Source organism: Poecilia formosa, unplaced genomic scaffold (genome assembly GCF_000485575.1).
Source record: "Poecilia formosa unplaced genomic scaffold, Poecilia_formosa-5.1.2 Scaffold45, whole genome shotgun sequence".
Taxonomy (NCBI): domain Eukaryota; kingdom Metazoa; phylum Chordata; class Actinopteri; order Cyprinodontiformes; family Poeciliidae; genus Poecilia; species Poecilia formosa.
In genome coordinates this window covers 1,818,802-1,842,974 of record NW_006799984.1, presented here as the reverse complement: position 1 = coordinate 1,842,974, position 24,173 = coordinate 1,818,802, and the positions used below count along the sequence as shown (strand labels likewise).

General features: G+C 40.1%; 2 protein-coding genes and 1 non-coding gene across 7 annotated transcripts in view; all 3 read left to right on the top strand.

Moving 5' to 3' along the window:
• The first annotated feature begins 1,761 nt into the window (after positions 1–1,761).
• On the top strand, positions 1,762–9,252 carry sdhc (succinate dehydrogenase complex, subunit C, integral membrane protein). The gene is made up of 6 exons (XM_007552030.2): positions 1,762–1,836; positions 2,630–2,689; positions 4,522–4,623; positions 6,586–6,647; positions 8,619–8,782; positions 9,042–9,252. The coding sequence occupies exons 1-6, from the start codon at positions 1,820–1,822 to the stop codon at positions 9,144–9,146; spliced, it is 510 nt and encodes a 169-aa protein (XP_007552092.1). The 5' UTR covers positions 1,762–1,819; the 3' UTR covers positions 9,147–9,252.
• A 2,931-nt stretch (positions 9,253–12,183) lies between these two features.
• Positions 12,184–12,257, top strand: trnar-ucu (transfer RNA arginine (anticodon UCU)). The gene has a single exon. It is a non-coding gene; the product is annotated as a tRNA-Arg (tRNA).
• A 3,020-nt stretch (positions 12,258–15,277) lies between these two features.
• The window catches only part of cadm3 (cell adhesion molecule 3), a 161,081-nt gene continuing 152,185 nt past the window's right edge, over positions 15,278–24,173 (top strand). For 2 of the 5 annotated variants that reach the window (XM_007552029.2, XM_007552028.2), the window contains exons 1-2: positions 15,281–15,553; positions 17,132–17,289. In XM_007552029.2, coding sequence (XP_007552091.1) covers positions 17,199–17,289 — 91 coding nt within the window. In that variant the 5' untranslated portion in view covers positions 15,281–15,553; positions 17,132–17,198. Of the gene's footprint in view, positions 15,554–16,399; positions 16,519–16,915; positions 17,011–17,131; positions 17,290–24,173 lie in introns of those variants that run through there. The other 3 variants (XM_016671490.1, XM_016671491.1, XM_016671492.1) reach the window with 3 other exon arrangements.

The following is a 24,173-nucleotide window of genomic DNA, read 5'->3' as shown; positions in this document are numbered from 1 at the left end:
CTTTGAACAATCGCAGCTTGATCAATCTAATTAGCAGCCTGTTTTCAATAAAAGAGGAATACATCTGTTTGAAATCGTTGTCCTCCTCAAGGTGCATTTAATACCCTATTCAACCTGAAATAAACCCAGATGGGGCCCACATACACATGCTGGCTGGATCCAGTTTAACTTGCTGCAACATGAGTACCCTTTTAAAACATTCAGTGTACATACAATATTTATAATTTTACATTAAATTTATTATTAATTTTATTTTCTAAAAATTATTTTTTTACATCTTTGAAATGTGGTTCCTATAAAATGTTAGAAACTGTTAGTACCCAACCTGCAGCACATAACTCTCTTGATTTCTTCCAGATTAGCAGATGCTAATGAATAGACTGAGAGGAGCTGGAAGCTGACTTAGACTGTCAGCTTAAAACCACTCCAGTTTCAAAAGCATCAAATGGTTTCTCAGACAAATATTTTATCATCCTCTAAGCTTTCATCTTGTATGGTATTGATTATTATTTACAAAGAAAATGGAGACTGTACACCACCAATGATGAGAAAAAAAGATCCGACTAAGAACGAACGTCATAGAAAAGTAAGGAAGCATGCAAGACTGAGTAATTTAAGTTAACACTATTTTATTAAACATTTCTGTTCATTTTAACCTGCTCTAGGTGACTGTTGGGTATCTACTCAGACCAGAAATGGTTTACATATTACATTTTTAGCGTTTCTGTCAAACATAACGATTATTGTGGGCATGCTGCCTCCTATCTCCATTTAGCATCTAAATAATCATCTTCTAAGTAATGACTAAATGTCCGAATGTTACTATGTTTAAAGTAGGAGTATAAAAATCTAATCTTTGCCGGTGTCCAGCAACATTTGGACATATTCCAAATTCCTAACGCATGCCTAAGTGATTCAGACATTTGAACAAGTTTGCATAAAATGTCTGAAATACCTCCTTAGGAGGCAATCAAGTTCTGCAGCAACTCTGCTAATGATTTAATTATTTGATTATGTTAAGACAAAAACATATCAAACAATTACAAAAAACTGGAGCTTCCAGCTCCTCTCAGTCTAACCAGTGACCCACATTGATCAGGGGTCATCAAATCTAAGCCTCTGGGTGCAGTGTCCTGCAACTTTTAGATGTGTCTTTACTTCAGCACACCTGAGTAAAATAATGAAGTTGGCAGTACTTGGTGGTAATTCAGCCATTTGATTATGATGTGTTTAACCAGGGAGACATCTAAAAGTTGCAGGACATCGGCCGGTGAAGACCCCTCCCAAATGGTGGAAGTTTCCTTTTGGTATTGGCCCTTAGAGCTTCTTAATCTGGTGGGTCCAACTAATCTGTATTCATAAAAAGCAGCAATGCTATGACATCTATGCATTGAAGGTAAAATATTATCCTTTTAATAGAACATCACTTTTACTATTCTTTAAAACTTGACAATGTTTTATACAGTAAAAAAAATTGCACCAAAAACTTATTTACTTTTTTGTTCTTATATTTTGGAATTTAATACAGTTTCTGTAACGGTTGCAAATAATTTTTTCTGGAATCTTTTGGATTAAACTGTGGTCAAAAATCAAATACATATTGAACAATAAAATACATGCATATTGATATTTTTAAATGAATATTTTAAAATGTATTTTATTTTAATTGTCTAGATCCGACTATTATGCAGTTTAAAAAAGTACAAGCTCACATGCATAAAGAAACTGTTTTCGTTTACCTTAATCTGGCTTCTATTTTAAACACCCCGGTTGGAACAACAACATCCGCATCGTCACTTCCGCTCACTGCCTGACAAACATGGCGCTGCTTCTAAGGTCAGTACGTCTGTCATTTGTAACTTTGGGCTCGGAGACAGCTTTTTTAATAGTTTTCCCTGGGTAGCTTGTCACAATAACTTGTACAGGACGTAAATGCGTTAAGGGTGAGGACATTTGCTAAAATCTGACTTCAAATTTTCAGTCATAATGGAACGTTTTTTTAAGAATGCTTTGCGATATAGCTAGCTAACTGGCTAATGCTACATGTTTCCAGGAGCATTGAATGGCTCACCTAGTGGACTTTGAGTCTGAATATAATAACTGGCTGATTGAAACGATTGTATTTACCTATTTTTACGCTTTATTGTGCTATTAGATGCACGTTTAGTCCGCTGGAGTTTATCCACATGCTTTTAATGGGTTTGTGTCCTTATGTGTAAAGCTATGCGCCTGCTGGCTGGATGCTTTTCTGAAGAGGATGTCCTCTAAAATCTTTTTGTGAACAGAGGAAAGTGATATGAGATAATCGGTGTTTAATTCTAAAACATGCTCATACTTTGAAACTACTTCGTCTCCTTCTGATCTGAGTAAGAAGTGAGCTGGGCTAGTTATTTCAGTCAAATGTTTTGAAAGAAAGTACAATTTAAACATATAGGACGAGTCATACAGATTGACATTAAAAAGAACAGTTTTGCAATGTAAATCATTAAGCTGCTTTACATTATGTTTTCCTATATATATGTATTACACGATGTGGTGTTCATTTTTATTTGCAATGTTTAACTGAAAGCAGCTCAGCTCCTCCTGTTCCAACTGTGAATCTAACATTTTCCTCTTTTTTTATTTGCAGGACTTTGGGCCGTCAGGGTGTCTGTCTCTCAAAACCTCACTACCATGTCCTCTATAGACAGTAAGTTCTGAGTTTGTGTGAAAATCCACATGAATAATCTTTCATTTTTTACAGTAGCCTCTTTCACTAAAACAGTTTCTGGATGTCACTTCTCTTTGAGGCGCCTCTGTCCGTTATAAATTGCTGGGTTAATATTTTATAAAGAAGTTTGACATTATGGAACCAAAGGAGGCATGAGGTGGAATTGTGGGTGTGAAGTGTTTCCGTGTACTATTATTTTTGAAACAATAACAAAAGAGTTTCTCTTGCTTCAAAATCCTTCCTCCTATTTCCCTCAGACATTTCTGTTGTTTATAACTTCAGGTCCCACAGCTGGCTGAGACAATGAACCATACACTATAATTGCATCACAACCTCGAGCCACAACACTGGTTTTTCCTCTGATTAATCACCAGAAAGGGCATTGTCACTATCTGTCAGTTATGTTTAGATTAATCTGCCATTTCTCCTCCTACTTCAAACACATCACAACTTATAGAAATTTGTCTCAAGTCCATCTTAAAATGTTTTGTGAACAGATCTACTGATCCAAGGAAACCACTGAGCTGCTTTTCAGTTTGAGTCTTGACTTGGCCTTTTCAGCCAGTTCTTTTTTTTTTAGGAATCTTGGCTTAACCATTGGTTCTTCGTTTTCTTTAGATACACACGTCGAGTCTGTGGTTCGTTCCTGTTTTTATCATCTGAAAAATATTTCCAAATGAAGCTCGATTTATGCTCACAACCTGAGATTGAGATAATCACTCATGCTTTATTTTTCATCTTTTCATAGCGACGCATTAGAAACGCTTCTTAGCAAAACCTCCCTTGAACAGTTGCAAGTTTTTCCAAAATGACAAAAGCTGACAAAATCCTTTTATTTTTCACATGTGACTCCAATCTAGATGCAACTACACTGGCTCCCAGGTCATTTTAGAGTGCACTTTAAGATGATTTTCCTGACTTTGAGAGCTGTTCACAGACAGGTTTCAGGTTCTATCAAAGGCTTTCTGCAACCGTGTATTCCTAGTGGCCCCCTGAGGTCCTGTGACCAGGAGCAGCAAAATAAGACTGAGGATCTGCTCAGTGGCTCCAAACTCTGAAACTCTTTCTTTTGGCTTGAGATTAGTGGTCTCTCTTTAAAAGCCAGTAAAAAAAAAACCTTAAGGAGAATAATGATCATAAAAATGTTTAAAGCTCATGAATTATATGATATAATTTAGAATGACATTGTATAACTAAATCTTGACTTAAACTCCACATGTTTATACTTTGAAATATAATGAATAAAACATTGACCAACAAATTTGTGTAACGATGACACTTAAGAAAATGTAATGTTTACTGGTTTCTCAGTTATTGACTTTGGTGTCTTTTATGACTTTCTGTTTTGTGTTTTTTTATAATGTAAAGCACTTTGAACTGCCTTGTTGCTGAAATGTGAATGTACAAATAAACTTGACTGCTTTAAATTACTTTATAAGGATTTTGTGTTGTGCTTAAATACCATTTATTTGGACTTGTTGACCGACATGAAATGGCTCATGACAGCTTGTGATTTCAAATAAAACCAGAATAACACAAAGTGACCACATTCTGATCTGATATTGATATCAGACATTTAACAGAGCCGGTATTAATAATTAATCATCCTGGCAGATATAAACTGGCTCACAGTCAGAGCAGTAGATTGCTCTATTTCATACCAGGAATATTCAAGTACAAATTCACCAAAAGTTAAAGTAATGAAAAGAAGACGGGCCAAAATGACCAGTATACAATCCAGTGTCCACACATGAAAAGTGTGAAATAAGCAGCTGCAATCCTCTGTTTAAATCATCTGTTCTTTGTTTCAGTGCTGCTCCAATGGGAACCACAGCTAAAGAGGAGATGAACAAGTTTTGGGCCAAAAACTCCAGATTAAACAGACCCATGTCTCCACACATCACAATTTACAAGTACGTACAACCTAATCTCTGTGTTGTGTGGGCTGCTCAGAAAACGAAACAGATTAAGATTACCAAGGTGTCAAACTGACCTCATTAGTGCTGCTTATATAATGTAACGCAATCTTTATTTCCTTACACACTGCAGATCTTATGCAAACCAAGAATAAGGCAAAAATAATAATACCATGAGGCTCATTTCGGTATTCAGCAGCATTTTCTGTCTTTAATGCCAATTAAACAGCAGGAAGCGGCAGCATTGCTGTATATTTAGAGCAATAAACATCTTAATGTATTAATAGCCAGTTGCTAGCATCATAAAATCTGCAGTTAAGAAAACTTTTAATAAGTGTTTTGTAAGAGCTCTTTTTCTGGATTTATTTTCACTGTTTTCATTTTAATGAAGAGGGACATTTATCAGCCGCACTGACATTTCTAAAAATGTATTGTTGTTACCTGCTGTGGTCTAATAGTTGGATTCAGATTCCTTCACCGCCTTTGGCATAAACATAATAAATGTAGATAATTATGGAGAAGTTTTACCTGTCATTCACTTGTATATGTGCCTGTGGAAAAAGTTACTGTCATGGCTTGTAGTTTTGTTGTTAAACAGACATGGGTCTGTTTAACTCCTGTCATTGTTTTGCTATTTCACCTTTAATATCTGTGAAGGTCAATTGAGATTTTGTTTGGCGTTTGTTTCACTCCCACCTACAAGCTCATCACAACAAACTAGAAATATATCAAAAAGTTAATTTACTTTTGTTGTTAAAAAGTGAAACACCTGTGGATTTTTTACACACATAGAGCAATGTATTTGAAGACGTTAACTCTGATAACTAATAAAAACCCAATTTATATTTCTCAGAAAATTACAATATTACCTTTTTACATCCAATACGAAAAGGATGTTGATTTAATAATTTGTTTATCCTGACAATGTTTGACTAACACAATCATGGAAGAGACTCCTGACTGGACAACTGTCATTTCTAAACAATCAGTTCACAACATGCTGCATCTAAATGTATTTATAGAAAGTTTAGTAGAAGGAGAAAATGTGATGAAAGAAGGTGCACAAGCAACAGGGAAGACTACAGACATTAGAGAATTGTGAATTAAAACCTATTTAAGGTTTAAATCTTGTCTTCAGATAAAAGTATATTTTCACTTCAATTTGGAAATCAAGTTCCCAGGGTTTGGAGGAACAATAGAGAGTATCAAAAGTAGTATCAAAGTTACTGTTAAAGGAGGAATATTATTGGAGGAAAATCCACTTTTTAGTCGTTTCACTATGTTTATTATGTTATTCCTATGTTCAAAAACATATCTAGAGTGTTGCTTTGACTCTTTTATCCCCTGTGTGAGTCTCACAAAGCACCACCAGCCCCACTCAGCTCCTACAGACTAGCGATAGCAGCAACTAGAAAACACCTGGTGGAACCTGGTATATGTCCAGTTCTCCTAAGAACAGTCTTAAACAGCCCAATGGAGAAGCATTGTTGTGATGACGTACTGAAGGCCAAATGTTGGAAAGAGTAGCACCTTCTTAAAGACACGGAGCCCAATTTCAAGGCGTCAAATTTCCTTTTAGTCATGTTTGATATATACAGCATCTTTATAACAGAAGGTAACACAGTTATGTGATTGTGCTATAAAATACATAATACCTTCCATTTAATGGAACATTGGCTTTTTAAACCCCATTTAATATTGTATGTTCAGAAAAATTAATTTTTCTGAACATACAATATTTAATTTAGCTGTGAGCAATATTGATCAACATTTTTAGAAATATTAATTTGAAGTCTATCACCGTTTGTAGGGATCTATGTCATATAAAGGTTTAACATTTTGACATGTTCTTTCTAACAAGTACTGCAGCAAAATAACCTTTTAGTGAATTTCTATTGTATTGATATACATTTTTACCTGCCAGCGATGGTAAACATGTGGCTCCTGTGTTTGTTGCAGATGGTCCATTCCCATGATGATGTCCATCACACACAGAGGAACCGGAGTGGGACTCAGTGGAGGTAAAGCTTGTTTCCTCTAAGTGGTGCTTGGTTTTTACCATAAAGAAATTATTCCACACACACACACACACACACACACACACACACACAGACTGCTTCCTATCCAGTTTGAGTCTGTGCTGCTTTAAATCTAATATCAAAGTGAGGCTGTGCTTTGCAGTCACTCCTGATTGACCCTGAAAATCTCTTCAGGGCATTTTACTCCCATCGCTATTGATTTCTCTTAAGAGCATTTACTAGAATAAAAAAAGCAAATGTTGTTCAATTAAATCTGTGGATGTGAAAAGGCAGTTTAGCGGCTCTTAGTCTCATCCCTGCTCTGAAGCTTCGAACGTGAATGGCGGTGATGCTGCACAAAAGAGCCACTGACATTGATGAAAGGCGCTGTAAAAGCCGAGTTAAGTTTTGTTTTGCATGTTTATGTATTCAATAAAGGTCAGTTCTCTGGGCTGCCACTTGCAGTGGCACACCCTATCACTCACTTATTCCATTCAACCTTCTGTCAACATATTATATGTGCCAACAAACTAAAACTGTCACCAACTGTGGATCAGCTTATACGCTGTATTTCTTTGCTTTAACTGTACTTATTTTAAATATTCCAGCCGTTATTTTACTGTGGCAGAGTTGAGTGAAGGGTCTTGCTTTAATTTGTTTTGTTGTTGTTTTCCTTCCTTCGTTCAGAGCTCTGCTTTGTGTTTACTTTAATATCCATTCTATTTTTTTTTTTCTTTCAGAAAGGAAATGGAAAGACATTTAGTTTTTATTTATTCAGACACAAGCAATAGAAGCCAAGGGGCAAATTTGCATTCAGTGTTTTGTAATAGACTGGCAGTGTGTAGATGGTCAGATTCAGAGCCGCTGTTTGGTTTTCATTTTGAAGTTTAGTGATAGAGAAACCAGAATTGAGGAACTCTATGTGTTAGGAAATCACAGGCCGGCCGTCTGACTCATTCATAGTCATGTGAGATAAAACAATGTAGGACTAATGAGCCAGTGTGGAAAATTATGGAAAGGAAATAAGAGCATGGGGGAATTTGTTTCTATAGTTTATTCCTGGTACAGATGCCAACTTTGTAAATGTTTTTTTTAACCCTTGATACATAGAAATATCATTCATGAATGAATCTACCATCATTTCCATCTATCTGTTAATCATCACCAATCTGCCCTTCTCCCCATCCATCCTTCTGTTTATCCTTTATATGCATTAATACGTGCATCCTTTCATCGATTCAGCATCCATTTATCCCTCCTCACATTAGTCTATCAATTAATAATTGCTAACCTGCTTTTTATTCATTCATTGTCCAATCTGTCGTTTTTTTACCATCCGTGCATCCAGTGATTCATTTATCTCTCTGTCCTTCCTCTCATCCATTCATACATCTATTCTTCCATCTGTCTTTCTGTTAATAGCATTACGTTCTTACGCTTAGCCATACATCCATTATCTGCATTTGTCCATTCATTCCTCTGTCCACCCCTGCAGTCATCACTCCATTCATCCATCAGTCCTCCATCTTTTCATCCATGTTTTTTGGGGTTGTGTGCATGATCCGTTTCTGATTGGTTGAGTTGTTTTCTGCGTGCGCGCGTGTGTGTGCGTGTGTGTGCATGTGTGTGTATGTCGGTTCTTCACCTGTAAATGTGCTGACGGGCATTTAACCGGAACACATCCTCATTCCTCGCATGAAAGGGGAATGATAACAGAATGCTGCCGATTTATTTTTGCATCTTTCTCTGAATGACGCTTCCAACCAGTTTTTATTTCGCCCGTTTCTCATCATCCAGATATACATGTCTGCTGTCCATCTGTCTTCCCTTCCTTTCAATGATTTTTAGATGTTACATATTCAAAGCCTGAGCTATAAAATTGACATGAGAAATGTGTTGAAACACTGCACATTGTCTTTTTTTTATTTTTTTTTAGCTCCTATATTTTTATTCTTCACTTCTGTCTGTTTCCAGCCATTTCAGCCTTTGCCATGGCAGCGTTGATCCTGCCTGGAAACTACACCCACTACTTGGACCTGATCCACTCGTTGTCCGTCGGTCCGATCCTAATTGGGCTGGCAAAATTTGGCATTGCCTTTCCCTTGTCTTATCACACCTACAACGGCATCCGCCACCTGGTAAGACGACAAATATTGGACTCAATTCCTCCTGATATACTCCTTTACCGTTTTCATTCTGTTTCAGATTCTTTAGCTGATAAAACGCTGTAATTGTTTTGTTTTTGCGTTTTGTCATGATTTCTCATTCAGCCGAAATAGAGATCTAATTTTCCTTTGATAGAAAGCTGATTGCATATTCAGATATACAATCTAGTGATGCTTTTTCTGCTATGGCTTGCTTTATATGCATTGATTTATTTATTTATTTTTTTTACAGTATTGGGATATCGGGAAAGGCTTCAAAATTCCTGAGGTCTACCGCACTGGCTACACAGTCATCGGCCTGTCTGTCGTCACCTCCTTAGCTTTGATTTTGATGTGAAGGGATCATGGACTAGATGAAGTGTAAAAGTTTTGTTTATACGTTGTGGCCTGGTATTAACCTTTTTTTATCAAAAATAAAGGATAATATTATGCTGTAGCCAGAAGCAGAGTACTTTTTTCTTGCATTTAATTGTGCCGAAAACCTTTGGGTCATCCATAGTGACATAAGGCAGCGTGCATGCAAATATGACCCAGTTTACCTCACACTTGGTCTGGGTGCGAATAACAACCACGAGCTAAAATTATACATGCCCTACATGTTATCTCCTTATGTAATTTGTCTAATCACTCTGTGACGTCAAATTCATTAATCACTTCTCCCTGCCTGAAGAGCTGCGACATTGCCAGTCTGTGCAGGGTGAGCCCTGTAATATTTGCGTCTGAAGAACGGTTTATTGCCTCTCCACAGCCTAAAGATGCTCAGATGCATTTTTCAAACATCAGGGAAGAGGAAGAGGAGTGTTGAGCCAGTGGTGGAAGCTGCGAGTGTGAACCTGCTCCTCACCAGCAGCTTGCCTCTGGCTCTACCTCCCTCTGAGCAGCACAGGAGCTGAACAGCTTTTGTCCTGCAGTGAGAATGAAAGAGAGTTCTGATGTTATGTCAGATCCAAACCCCATTTATGAAGTAAACAGTAAAAAGTGCCGATGGGGGGCAAAATAATAAGTAAAAAGGGAAAATACTGAGGCGAGCGAAGCACAAGCTGGTTCAAAAATCTGTTTAGATCAACAAAATTTCTAAAGAAACAGAAGGAAGATGTCTAGTTAGTCCAGCCGGATTGGTTTATCAACCTATCACTGTTGACTCAAATTGAATATATGTCACCTTGGCTGTAGTTTGTTTCCTGTTGGAAAACTCCTCTTGATCTTAACGTATTTATCGCAGCAAACCAGAGCGTTTCTGCAGTGACTGTCAGAGTTTGTAAAGCTCAAGTGTTTGTGCTTTTGATGGCGCTGAATTCCCTTCAGATTCACGTCACCTCCATAATTGGCCAAACGTGTCTATATTTAACCACTGCCAGCTTAAAATAATTATCTGTGTAACGCTATCGCTTGAAGATCTTCCTGTATGTGTGGTCTGATTGCAGTGAGTTTGGCATGTAAATGACTTCCTACATGGAGTCTAATCAAAGCTACGGGCACTTTTTGACCTCCGCTGGAGATCCACCGAGACTACAAATTACTATTAATATGCAATAGAAAATTACTTATGAACTACAGTACACAGCAGAAGTATTTATATCTCTAGATTTGTTGCATTCTGTCATCTTGCAACCTAAAAAAATTAAATGTGTTTATCTGATTTTTATGTGGTTTAAGAAATAAAAGTCCACATCTCTGAAGATTAAGGTTTTTTTATTTATTTATTTTTGTATCAAATCTAAACTGCGGCCTGTTTGTATCCAGTTACTCTCCAAAGTCATTGGTAGAATAAATATGTGTAATTTAATCTCGGGATACCTGCATCTGCCATTATAAAGGCTGTATAAGTTGGCAGATTAACGCAGCAGACAGGTTAGGAATACATTTGTGAAGAAGTTAACACCATGTTAGGTTAAAGGAAATGAAGAGTGTAAGGTACACAACAGAAAACCTATCTGTATATGGTCATCCACCTGGTATGACAGGAATTGAAAACACCCAGAAAGTCTCATGTTGACTCTGGAGGAGCTACAGTGATCCAGTGGAATCTGTTATGTGGACAACTTTTATTTATTTTTCCTCAAATGGTTTTATAGAGGAAGCAGAATTTTTACACGTTATTGATGAAGACATTGAAATTCTTTTATGAATTATCTGTTTGTAGTTTGGTTTGTTTGTTTTGGTTTTAGTGAGATCTAAATAATGAATTATCAGACACGTAATTAATAATTGTACTGGCTTTTCACCAATTTATGCTCCGTCAAACTACAACTGACTACATCGACCTGTCCAAGGACTGCAGATGGAAATTAGCAGTTTTGGCTGCACAGGTACCATGAATGCATGATTAAAAAATGTATGAAATGTACATTGTCCCTGTAAATAAACAGAATAAATAGAAAGTTGTTGATGAAAGAAAGCAATAATAAAATCTTTGCAGTTTAGTGGAGGAGACACTGCAAACACGGAGGAAAGGCTTCTGATCAAATGAGATAAAGTGGTGGCATCATCATGCTCTGGGAATGTTTGCCTTCAGGAGCGACAGCAATGCTGGTCAGAGTTGAGGAGAAGATGGATGGAGTCAAACCAGACTCCATCCAAAGGAGGATCATATGTTAGAATAGACAATTTAAAGTCCAGACATCCAACTTAAAATCTGGGACATAACTTAAAAATAGTTGTTCACAGATGTTCTCCATCCAGTCTGATTGAGCTTTGAGCTATTTTGGAAATAATAAGGGGGGAGGTGGGGGGGATGATTTCTAGATGAACCCGGAAGAAGAGATATGAATACTTTAGCAGGGAGCTGTAGGTCTTAAGTAATTTCCTGTTGTATGTCGAAAGTAATTTGTAGTCCCAGTGGATTTCCAGCTCAGGTTGGAAACTGCCTGTAGCTTTGATTAGATTTCATGTAGGAAGCCATTTACATGTCAGACACCCTGCAATCAGAGCTAAGAGAACTTCTAAGACATAATGTTACTCTGATAATATGAATACTTTTATGAGGTACTGGATAGAGTTTAAGATGGCTCGCTTGAAATCTGAATGCTTAAAAAAATGTTTGTATGAATCTAAAACTGAGCTTATAAGCATTCTTTTTATTCACTTCAAGAAAATAACTCACTGGCTTATAACCGTCGATGGACATACAATGCTTCATCTAGACTCCAGTAATTTAGGTATTATGATATTTCAAAGAGATGACATGCCTTCAAGCAGTAGAGGCTTGTTTCATGACGGCATTGTGGAAATGTGGCTGCAGCAGCACCCCCTACCGGCGGGTAGCGGAAAATGTGCAGGGCTGCGGTCCTGATGCTGAGAGATGGAGCGGATGCTGCACAGCGATGGGTGGGGGAGCATAAAGCAGGATTTGATGGAGAAAAAAATGTGCCTCAGTCTCTGTGGCGCAATGGAATAGCGCGCTGGACTTCTAATCCAGAGGCTCCGGGTTCGAGTCCCGGCAGAGATGTGTATGTGTTGGTACAGAATTTTTTAGGACGAGGTAGAATGATGAATTTGAATCAAGGCAAATGTGTCGTTTAGCCTCTGCATCTGTGATGTATTGTAAAAGGTTTTTCAGTCTGCTGGAAACGGAAGATGAAGGAAGATTTGACGCCGTCTATGAATCTCATCAAATTAAAAAAGCTTGTATGCAGATGACAAAAAGCCTTACAATACGGCTTTTAGTGTACCAGCACAGCACACCTTTTTGTGCTCCTGGGGCTGCATGCTCAACTGCACTCAGTCATCACACAAACACAACAGGACAAGTCAGTTTAGAGCAGCCTCACCGAGGCAAAGTCACCGTTTCAGCACCTGGAGCTGTCCGCTCCTCATGTGCAGCGCCAGCAACAAAGCATTTAAAGCCTTTTCCGCCCTCATAACAAGTGCTTAATGATGCCAGATGCTGCGTTTCTGTTCTCAAATATGGTGTAACAGCGCAGAGAGAGAGAGAGAGATGAAGTGTCACTGTGACAGGAAATGGTGCCGTTTTAAGATTGCCGAATAGAAATGTTGTGTTAATTTAGTGGAATCAAAGGGCTGACCTCTGGAATGTATTAAAACAAGAGTAAAAAGGTGGATTTTATCTTTAGAACAGCACATTGCCAAAATCTAGAATCTGGATTTGCATTTCATTTTTTAAATTTTTCTACATTGTGGAAAACAGCTGGTTCCTTAAAGATCTCTCGTCCCGGCTTGCCTTTTGTTGCGTCTTATTTTGTATTTTCCTGAAAACCCCCCACCTCCCACTCGAGGATTCCTTTTTTTTTTTTTTTGCAGCCGCCACCATCCGCGTTTAACCCCATCATGCCTCCCCACATGCAAAACCTAATCCGCCAGTAAAACTAATCCTTAATCCCTCTCTGGCAAGTTGAACAACCCTGCCTCCCCTCCGCCCCTCCACCCCTGTTATAGCTCCTGATTCCCTAACGGGCCACATGCATGAAATGTCAGTAGCCTATGAAACGTCAGATCTCCAAGGAGTTCCCTTTGTTAAATAAATACACAAACAAGTTGTTGCTGGAAAAAAAATAAATAAATAAATAATAATAATAATAAAGCAAGTAAACATAAAATTATATGCGGCACATTTGAGAGTCATTCAGTTTTTTTGACATGACTTTTTATGCATTTTTAAGGACAGACCCCCAAGGCCAAAGACTGAGTGGCATGATTACCATATTACAAATTATGAAGCCTGTGAGAGATAATAAGGAGCCTATCTACCAGAAATGGGTAATAGCTCTATATCAGCTGATAAGAAACATCATAGCCCCCCACTGAGAGCCATGACAATATGCAGCAGATGACCTCTTCATTTTAGGAAATTAACCACTATGTAGGCTCAAATCCATCAGATAGGTGTCTACACTATAAAAAATTACTAGTGAATTGGGTTAAATTAATATTTGCCCTTGAAATCCTTGAGATTTTAATCATATGAGTTTGTAAACGTAATATTCAGTAAAGTTTATTATTTATTTGACAGGGAGAACTTCTAATAGCACAAACTATTGGTATGAAAGAAACCTGAACATTTAGATTAGCATTTAGCTGAAGATGTTGGTTCAGTCAATCGTTGTTCTTCTTATCCAGCAGGGATGGAAAGACTGAGGATATGTTTATATGGGTTCTGAATGAATATGTCAACTTATTTAAAGTGAAGTTTTGTGATGACAAAACTTGTGTTGAACAAGAATTAAAGTTTTAATTGAGCTTAAGCTACCTTAGTGTAGCCAATGGACGACACATCAACTTCAAAACAAGCAGGTGTGGTGCTAATTACTAATAACTGAATGTTTTTTATGAATTCAGTGTTTTACAGTGAAACCTTTTTCAATATATATTTTTTGTTTTCTATCACAAAGAACAGCATTGGTAGAATTCTATTCATCTACATAAAATATGTAAAAAAAAAAACAAAACAACCCCGGCATGGGGTCTCCTTGAGCAGAGTTGATTCTAAACTCTGTCCTTTATGACTAAAAATTGAACAGGAATGAGCTTAGAATGATTATCGTCCTTCATTGTTTATTTTAATAAGACTGAGCATCTCCCAGCTGATCTGGACTCAGCCCCGGAGCAGAGGGATGTTCACCACCAGCAGATGTGAGAAATACTGATTAGTTTGTGTATCTTCACACACACGATAAACAACACACTGTTGTTTATTGTTCCTACAAAACGTACAGGGGCAATGTTTTTGGCATATTTCAAACAAAACAAACGAGGATAAAACATGTTTTTTTTAGGTATGCAAATGAAAAAAAAATTGACAACCCATCCAAACATCTGGCTTTGTTTGCAATGTTGCATCTGGGAGTGATTTTCCATATTATAAGGTAGAGATGAGTGTTTTATTCTTGTCATACAAACAGTAGATATTTGTTCATTGTAATGTTTTATTTTTGTGTTGTGTTGAATAAAACATATAGCTGGAGATCTTTAAGCTACAGGGTAGCTATGACATCATCCTTTTTAAAAGATGCTTGTAGGTTTTGTACGGAAAAAAATACAATAAATAAAATAAAGCTTAATCATTTTCATTTTTGAAACTTGTGTAGTGTTTATAAAACATCCATTCTCGACCCTTGAGCTTCACTGACCCTTTCCAAAGACCTTGACTCTGTTTAAACTGCCACATCAATTTTAGTAACTAAAATCATTTTCTCCAGTGTACTCTGTATCCAAACTGTAGATAAAGTGAGCATCGGTGTCACAGTGTTGTTCTACAGCAGTGATAAAATTCCTCAAAGCCTGATAAGGTCACTATAAAGTCACTGTGGAGTGTTACAGGGACGATATGGTGATATTTCGCTGCGTAGAGATCACGCTTCCCATATCTGCTCCATCTCCTCTTCATGTTGCTCTCAGCCAGTAGGCCCCTGCTCTGGGCCTGTTATCCCGGCGGTGTGGGCCAAATCGTATTATAATCCCCTCCCTCCCCCTCTCCAACTCTCCTCCTCGCTTCTTGTCCCCTCCCCTCCCGCTCCGTCTTTCAGACAGTCTGTTTTTGCTGCAGTGAACGGTAACCGTGGAGAGGCAGAGATAGCCTACAAACAGTGGGGAAAGAGCGAAGGAACAAAGCAGGAGAAACTAGAAGAAGCTGGGAGATTATTCCAAGAAAATAAAAAGAGAGAAGGCACAGCGGCGGGGGAGAACAAAAAAATTCAAGAAAGCTGCGCGTCAGAAGGAGAGTCATTATTGGAAGGGACCTTACTGGAAACCAGCAACAGAACCGGACTCCGGAGGAGGAATACGACGGTGTGTGCGTTCAAACCGTGCGCTGCTTCAGTTTGTGTTGTGGTTCGGGGGTTTGGCTGTTGTCTGCATGTTTGGGCGGACAGGAGACACCTGTCAGTGCTGACGCTTTTCCGTCTCCAGGAATGTCTCCCTTTGTGTGTGTCTATGTGTGTGTGTGTGTGTGTGTGTGTGTGTGTACGCGCGTATTACGCAGAGCAAGATCCTAAGAGTCTCTGCGTGTCTTGGTAATTTACTCCAAAAATGTGCGTTTTCTTGCGCGCTCCTCGGTTGTTTTGGCTACGATGTTCTGTGGGAAAAAATAAGCATCACAACTCGCTGGGAGTGAATCTCATCCCAGCGGCGGCGGCGGACGGGAGGGTTTTTATTTCCTTCTCCAAGTACGGAAGAAGATGTTAGAAACATTTGTGTGGTACTCGTCGCAACGATGCAGGTAGCCGCCAATGTCAACTGTTGTTATGATTATTATCGCCTCTGTTATTACTTTCAACACAAGTGCCCAGCGAGAACTTGTGTTCAGCACGCCCATATATACAGAGAGAGAGGAGAGCGTGTGGGTTATTTCCCATGCATTCACTTGAGTTTTGTTTTTATTTTTCGCCATCACTCAACAGGAAGGGCTGGAGTAACAATAAACATAACCCACAACCCCTCCCTCCTCCTTCCATTCCCACACATCCCACTCCGTTCAAAATGCTTGGCGCCCCCCAATACACACACACACACACACACACACACACACACACACACACACCTACACACACACACACACACACACGCACAGAGGCGCACACATGTATGCACCACCCTGCACCCCACCCTCTCTCCTCTCTCCGCGCCCGTCCCGCTGGCTCTAACTACCGCCGCGGTTCGCTCTCAGCGGTGAGCGCGCCGCAGATGGACAGAGGGCTCACCTCCGCGCCGGGCTGCAGCTATTTTTAAGAAATGTGAGAAAGGGGAAGCTGAAGGTGCGTGTGTGTGTGTTTTAATATGAGAGAAAGAGAGCGGGAAGGGAAAGGAGCAGTGCCAGAGCTGATTTTATGCCCGACATTCGTGTCCAACGCCGAGCAGAGCGCACCGAGCACACAGCTAATTCTCAGCGGGCAGCAGGTGCATCTCTGCTCTCGCTTCCTCTTTCTTCTCTCCTGTTTGTTGTCCGAGGCAGCGCTTCCTTTTTGCGTTACATTTAATTAGTGGGGGTTCGGCCATGAGCTGTCCAGAAACACGCGCATCTCTCACTTCCAGTTGCGCGCATGAGCTCGTTAAGGCGCAATAAATTCCCAACATAAGAGGATAAATTATCTTCTTCCTCCTCTCCTTACACCACTCGCCCCTTCTCCATCTCCATCCCTTTCTTGCAGCTTGGCTTCATCACCCCCACCCCTCCTCCTCCTCTCTCAGCCCCCCTCTCTCTCAGTTTGTTATGACAAAAGCAGATCGATGGCTACCCGGAGCGACGCGTGAGTAACGGGTGGGCCAAGCGTTTATTCACTCAGCGGCTGGGGACGCAATTAGTGGTCAGTTGGCCTGCCCGGTCTGCCTGTTGTTTTTAGCTTCTCCATTGTGTCCCCCCTCCTGCAGGTGACACTCCAGAGCCTCTCTGCCCTCCTGAGCTTTCAGTGAGACAGGCGGATCTGCGTGCCCGACCATGGCCTTCCCATCAGCCCCCTGTGCTCTATGGATTGTCAGCTTATTGACTGCACTATTCGCAGCTGCGGTTCACAGCAACATTGTCAGTGGTAAGCACATCTCTCTCTCCCTCTTCATCTGTCTGTCTTGTATTCTCGCAGTGTCTCTCCTGGGGCCTCTGACCTCTCTGACCCTCTCCTTCTGCCTCTGGTGGAGCTGCCTAACTGTCCACTTGTTGTTTCCTGTATTATGAAAAGGGAAGCAGAGGACCGTTATTAATCACATGGGACACTCCCAGACTCAGTGGAATTTTGTGCAGTTGTTTTTTTTTTTTTCAGGAACGTGTGTATGACTTCCACATGGAGCTGGAGTTCAGCGTGCATGCATGCTCATTGCAGGAGTGGTACAGTTTCACCTAAGCTTGTTTTTCACAAATACAGTGACACGCAAAACTTGGAAAAAAGTGTGGCATAAACCTAAATGGTGAAACTCTGTAAATACTTTGTTGAACTAATATTCACTACTGTTGCATCAGCAAATCCAATTTAGAGACAGTTTTTTTTTTGTCTTTGTGAAACAGCTCAAGCTAAAAGTACATTTTTGTGTTTCGCCAAATATTGTCATTTAGATTTTATGGACATCTTTCACAAAGTATCATGCTGCCACCACCGTGTTTATCTGTGGGATGATGTGTGAAGGTGAAGGGTAAAGTGTAGGGTTAGTTTGCTGGTAGATCAGAAAGCTCTGATTTGGTCTTATTTTATCGCCGTGTCTATAAAGTGATGCTTTTGCTCTTTCTGCTTTGCAAAAGAGTGTTAGCTCAGCTAAACTGGACAAAGAGTGTTTGTGAAGATCAAGTTTCAAGTATTGCCAATGATTGTTGGTTGGATTTGGGTCTGGGCTTTGACTGAGCCATGAATGAATATACTTTGATCTTAACCATTTCATTGAAAGTCTGGCTGTAGTTCTTGCTGATGTGGAATCTAGTCTCAAGCTGTTTGCAGATTGTATTCCAATGTTCCCATCAGCTTCACTGTCTCTCCTGGAGAAAAGATTTTCATAGAGTGATGCAAACCTTGTCCATAGAGCTCACTATCCTCTCTGACTTGATATTTTCTTCTTGATTCCTTATTAAAGGCTTTTGTAGAACTTGCTAGGAAAGTGAATCAGGTGTGCTGGAGCAGGCACCCATCTGAAACATGTAGCTTGGTGGTGACTCAGTGTGCATTCACAGCAGCCCTGTTTGATCCACTTTAATCAAACTCTTGGGGAGGTGTGAATGCACAATCAAAATTTGATGTGGTCCAAAAAGCAAACTCTGGTTCAGAGATTGAAGTGAACTCTGGTGCGGTTCCAATGCATATGTGAATGCAAGTGGCCTGGAAACTACTCCAGTCCACTCAGAATGCCCTGTGTATTTAGCACAGGGCATTCTGGGTAAATACAACCTAAATGAGAATGCAAGCCTAGTTTTAGTGGGAGAAATAGTTTGTGGTCTTATGACAAAACCAAAAGAGAAATCAGGCACTCCATTTTGGTTTACATTTTGTGAAAAAGGAAGTTGCACTCATGCCTTCTTCTGAGGTTTTTGTGCAGTTTTGGTCTCCAGTCAACTCTGAGGTGTGAAAACACCTTTGGGAACACGTGTTTTAGAGATAAAAAGCAAAAATCTTTGCCACTCTTCGGTAAAGGACGACAAATTTGCCCACCTCCACTGTGAACCTGCAATTGGTTTTGCTGGATCTTATATGGAGGCTACAGAGTAAATGGGCAGAAAAAATGCACTGAATACATTTCTAATTTATATTAAAATCCCAATAAAATACATAAAAATTTGGAATTGTAAATTGACCAAATATGAAAAAACTGAAAAGGAATGAATTTTCCAAAGCCCTGCACACACAGAGAAAGTGAACAAAGTCTGTTCTCAGTATCTCGCAATATTGTTTCTGATGCTCTGCAAACCGTCTGTTTTGTTGAAGCTTCATATAGCCTGGACAAACAAGGCGGTCATCTTGTGCTTTCTCAGATTGGAGCCAAACGTGTTTCCACACACTGTGCAGCTCAGATACAGAACACTCGTCATGGCTAAAACTGGAACTGCGGCTGAGGCGGATGGTAAGAGAGGATTTGATGAGAGAAGCACTTTGTAATGATATCATCCCTGCTGCGAGTACCAAGTGAGCAGGAATACACTGTCCAATGTGCTTCCCAATTACATAACTCTCAAGTGACTGCCTGCCGGTAACACAACCTTCAGAGGGCAGCTTGTACCCGACACAAAATGGCGAGCAGCGATTGGCCCTCGAGCCGTTGAAAATTGATTGACACAGGTAGAATGTTGTTGCCATTTTCTCATTACAGTTGGGGTTTTAATTGCACAAAGTGTTTGGCACAGAACAGAGAAAGATTTCAGCAAGCAAGGAGCCTTCTAAAAGACATTCCATGATTTGCATTTGGAATATATGCTCTTAAGGGCCCTCTGCATTCAGCTGATCTCGCCTACACACTTTTTGCAATCACACCATAAATGAGTACGATATGCACACCCGCACATCTTTGGGATTCTTTTGACATCATTTATCCATATGAGCAATGTTTCAATTTCTTTTGAATTAAATGCTGTTTAGTTTCTGTGCAAAGATTATTAATGTGTTCCTCCTGTGGACAATCCGGCTGTGCTAAGATGAGTAAGAAATTCGGAGCGCGGTGAGCTGCTTAGAGAGAAGAAGAGGAGAAATGGCCACCCCAGACTGAGCCTCTGATGATGAAATATCAAACTCTTGTCAGTTTGCTGACCCAGACATGTGTAGCTCGTCATTGAAACCCAGGTAGAGGTTCATTATTTGGGCCCCAAAATGATTCTGGCTCCCGTTCAGAAGCGTGTCACATTTGATTAAGGTGTGCCCACGGGGAGGCCTGACCATGCATGACCAATTCTTGCTTTAGTTTCACCTGAGCACTGTTTTACATTATCATGTCAGTCAACGAGAGTAATTAAGCCTGAGACGTCTGACAGCATTTAGGAGATGAGAAAACACGTCAAAGAGTGAAAGTGAAACGCGGGATGAGGGATGGAGCGCTGGCCTCTACTGCGGCTTTAATCTGCATGTTTTAATCTAAAGTGCAGCAGAATTTTTTCCTGTATAAAACTTTAATTAAAATCAAATTCACTTAACACAACTACTTTGAAATAAGTCAGAATCACTTAGAATAAGTTAGACAATAGAATCACAATATTTCACAAAGTGAACAATGCCTCAGTGTCCTGAATACAAAATGAAATGGCAAACTTAGTTATGGATAAAAATGTATACACGCTTACAGCGCCTTGCAAAAGTATTCCTGCCCCTGAACCTCTCACAGGTTTTCTTCCAAAATTACTCTATATTTCCTCTTCCCATCAACCAAAATCAGTTTCTCTGTCCCTGCTAGAGAAAACATCCCCCAGCATGATGCTACCAACACCATGTTTCACAACAGAGATCTTATGGGATAGACCAAATGATTTTGCAAACATCTGATCTGAGAATCTCTTTTTACATATTTTTTGTGTCTCTTAGATGACGTGGTGTTTTATAAATGCAACATATTATAGCTTTCTTTGTGCTACTCTTCCATTGAAGGCAAACTGTGTGACTAAAAGTTGCCCTGGTTACACATTCCCATCCTAAGACGCACAGAGTCACAGAGGCATTTTGGCTGATTCTCCTACTGACTCAGCCACTTCCTTGGCCTAACCTCGGTAGGTTTACAGTTGAGCCAGACGTTTTTATTTTCTCAACGGGACTTAACATTTTCTAGCACATTCTCAAATCTTAACCCCTGACCTGTTTGCTGTATTCCTTGGTCTTCATAGTATTGTTTGGTCACTAATGTTCTCAATAAACATTAGTTTGAAATAATAAATAATTCATTATTTGGAGGCTTCTGAATGAATCGGATTGTACTGTTTAGTTTTTATAGGTATCAGAATGGCTGCACAGTGGTACATTTGTTAGCTCTGTTTTCAGGGCCTTTCTGCAACGGGTTTGCATAGATGCATGTGACAACAAAGGTAATTGCCCTCAATAAATCTTAAGGGAGCATTTCAAATCCACAAACCTGATTTAGTTGAACAAGGTCCTGCAAAACATCAGGTGCGGTAACACTGATGAACCTGGAGAAACTGCTGAGAGCCTTGGGGAGTTTCTCTTTTCTACCTGAAGGGCCGGGCGCCCTGGAAATGGGTTGTTAGGTTGTGTGTGTTGAGCTTTTGTAAAATCTGTGAGAGAAATAGTCAGTGACAGTAATTATCACGCCTGCCTTACCCATAACTTCAGCCGGTCTCCTAGGTGAATGTGTGGGTTCCTTTCAGGTACTTTAGCTTCCTCCTATGATGCAAAATATGCATGTTAGCATAATTAGCCACTATAAATTGCCTGTAGGGATGAGTGTGTTATTGCATGATTATTTTCTTGGCCTGTGATGGACTGGTGGTCTGTCCAGGGCGTCCTCTGCCTCTCGCAGAGTGACGGCTTACTGTTTTACACCGCTTCAGATTTCATCTAACGGTTTCAGACTAAACGCTGTCAGTTTTTATTCCTAAAAATTCTTGAAACTATTGCTCTACTTCCTTCTATTTCACAGATGATCTACTTTCTGAGTCTGTCACCTAAAACAGGATTAAAATACACTGAAGTTTGTGGCTGCAGCATTAATAGATGTGAAAAAAATTCAAGATGGATGAATCCGTCTCAAAGGCACTGTATGTTAATCTTGTATGCGCAGTTTTGCAGTTGACATGTGAGTAATGCCCAAACAGCCGGGCTGAACTTTAAGCAGGAAGCGTAAGCCTTGAGCACGTGTCCATCGCTCACATCTGCTCCGATCAGTCTGATTGGTGTTGTTGTGACACTGCGGCAGAGCCATTAAGTAGAAGATGGATTAGAGTGGTTGAGTAGTCAGATAATGGGTCTTCATAATGGAGAAGTCCACGCAAGGAGGACCTGGAACAGAATGGTCTACTTAACATAAATAATTCAGCATTATGTATCAGAGAGGAAAAATGATTAGCTCAGCAATCAATGTTGGAGCAGATGAACCTTCTGAAAGCAGGGGAGCCCATTACTGCTTGGCTGCTTGAGTCTTCAGTAAATTAAATTTACGAGGACTCTTTTGTCTCAAACAAACATGAGCAAAAATATCTGAAAATGTTGTTTTATTCACATAGTGTAATTTTATAGCATAATCAAATAGCTACGTTGCTGTCAATTGTTATAAAAGAGCTACGTATTTACTAAATATGATTTCAAAGAAATCATACGCCTTTAGGAAGTTATCACAACAGCGCTCTTCTATTAACTTTTAAGCCTTTTTACTAACGTTGCAGATGTGCAGTTTAATCAGGTGTTTGCTAATTGCTGCCGCTAGTCTGAAGAAGCGGAGTGGCGGAGTCGTAGGGTAGGGTTGCACCATGAGGTGGAAACTTGGAACCTCAGAAACTGCATGTCCAAGGAGAAGGTAGGTCCAGGCAGGTATTTTGCGCAGTTGAGTGGCTGCCATGGGAAATTAAAAGATTTCTCAAACATGCAATTAAAGAATTAAGCCAACTCTCCAGATATGTTTTTGATGAGGGAATAATGCAAAGCTCAAAAAGGTCTATTTTATGTAATACTGCCCCCTTAAAGCATTGCATTGAATCTGTGTCATGACTCCTGACCAACCGCTCACTCCCAAGTCCTTCATCTCTTTCTCATATGAATGTCAAGTCATGAAAAGGACAGTTGAGTCTTTTTCTCGACTCATCTGCGAGCGGGCTTCCTTAGAGCAACCGAACGAATCGGGGAGACACTAATTGCATGCCATTTGACATATCCATTTCCACAGCTGGATGTGCAGCCATGCGATGTGGATGGAAAGTGCCTCTCAGAAGGGCACAGATTAGGCATGCAATTGGCTGGGCTATGCCCTGGTTCTGTAATGTTGACCCAATTACCCCGGGGCTGTGGTGGAGAGCAGAGGGTCGGTTCAGTCGACAACAAGCAGAGCGACTTGCCGCGACCTCCCATCAGCCACCTGGCTCTTAGAATCCACGGCACACCCCAGCAGGAAGTTTGCTTTTGTGACCAGAAACATGCCTAATTGTTTATTTACTCTACGAGTTCTGCTGGTCGGAGCCATTGAATGACTCCTCATGCCTCCAGCTGAGGCCGGTAATGAATAAAGATTAAAGGATGGGAGCTGTGTGGACTTGTTGTTTGTGTGCTAAGATTTACAGGCGGGAAGACTCTGCATGTCTGCCAGCGGTTTACTTTATCCTCAGACAAAATGGGTTCCTTCCCCATTGGACCAGGCCTTTCTCATTGGCTCAAAGCCCACTTCCTGTGTGCACTGCTGTTATTTGCTGTTGACTTCCTGTGTGCCAAGATGGGAGAATATTTGGCTAATACGCTTTACAGCTAGCACACAATAGCGGTAGGCGGTTTGGATGAGAGGCCTCTGCCTGTTAACAAGGCTGACTGATAAGCAGTGACTCATTAACAAGCTGAGGTACACAGAGCCTGGGGGAATTGCCGCCTAGCCACTGTGACATTAATAAGAGGCCTAAGCTATTTTTCCATTTGGCTCCAGTGGTATAGAGTCAACTATTTTGGCTTCTTCTTGGCTATTTAGAGGCTATAGTGTTATTCCATTTGTTGCAGACACTGCTTACCTGGTCTGAACTGAGTCTGGGCTGATCAGTATTGTCAGAGCGGGTTACAGTTAATGGCATCTGCTGCATTATTGGAAAACTAGACACCCCTCATTAGCTTTCTCCTGATTCAGAAACATCTGGGGAGGAGCAGATTTAATTCTTCTTCCACCACTATGCTTCAGTAGTATATTCCAGCCTATATCCTGAGTTTTATTAAGACTGATGAGCATTCTAATATTGTTTAGATCCAATTAAGTATCTTAAACACATTGTGTACTTTGCTGGAGAGGTTCAGACCTCGTGTTTCCTGTCAAAAGT

Coding starts and splice junctions, on each gene's coding strand:
- sdhc (XM_007552030.2), top strand. Junction 4,624..6,585: donor CCACACATCACAATTTACAA/GTACGTACAACC, acceptor TGTTTGTTGCAG/ATGGTCCATTCCCATGATGA. Junction 8,783..9,041: donor ACAACGGCATCCGCCACCTG/GTAAGACGACAA, acceptor TTTTTTTTACAG/TATTGGGATATCGGGAAAGG.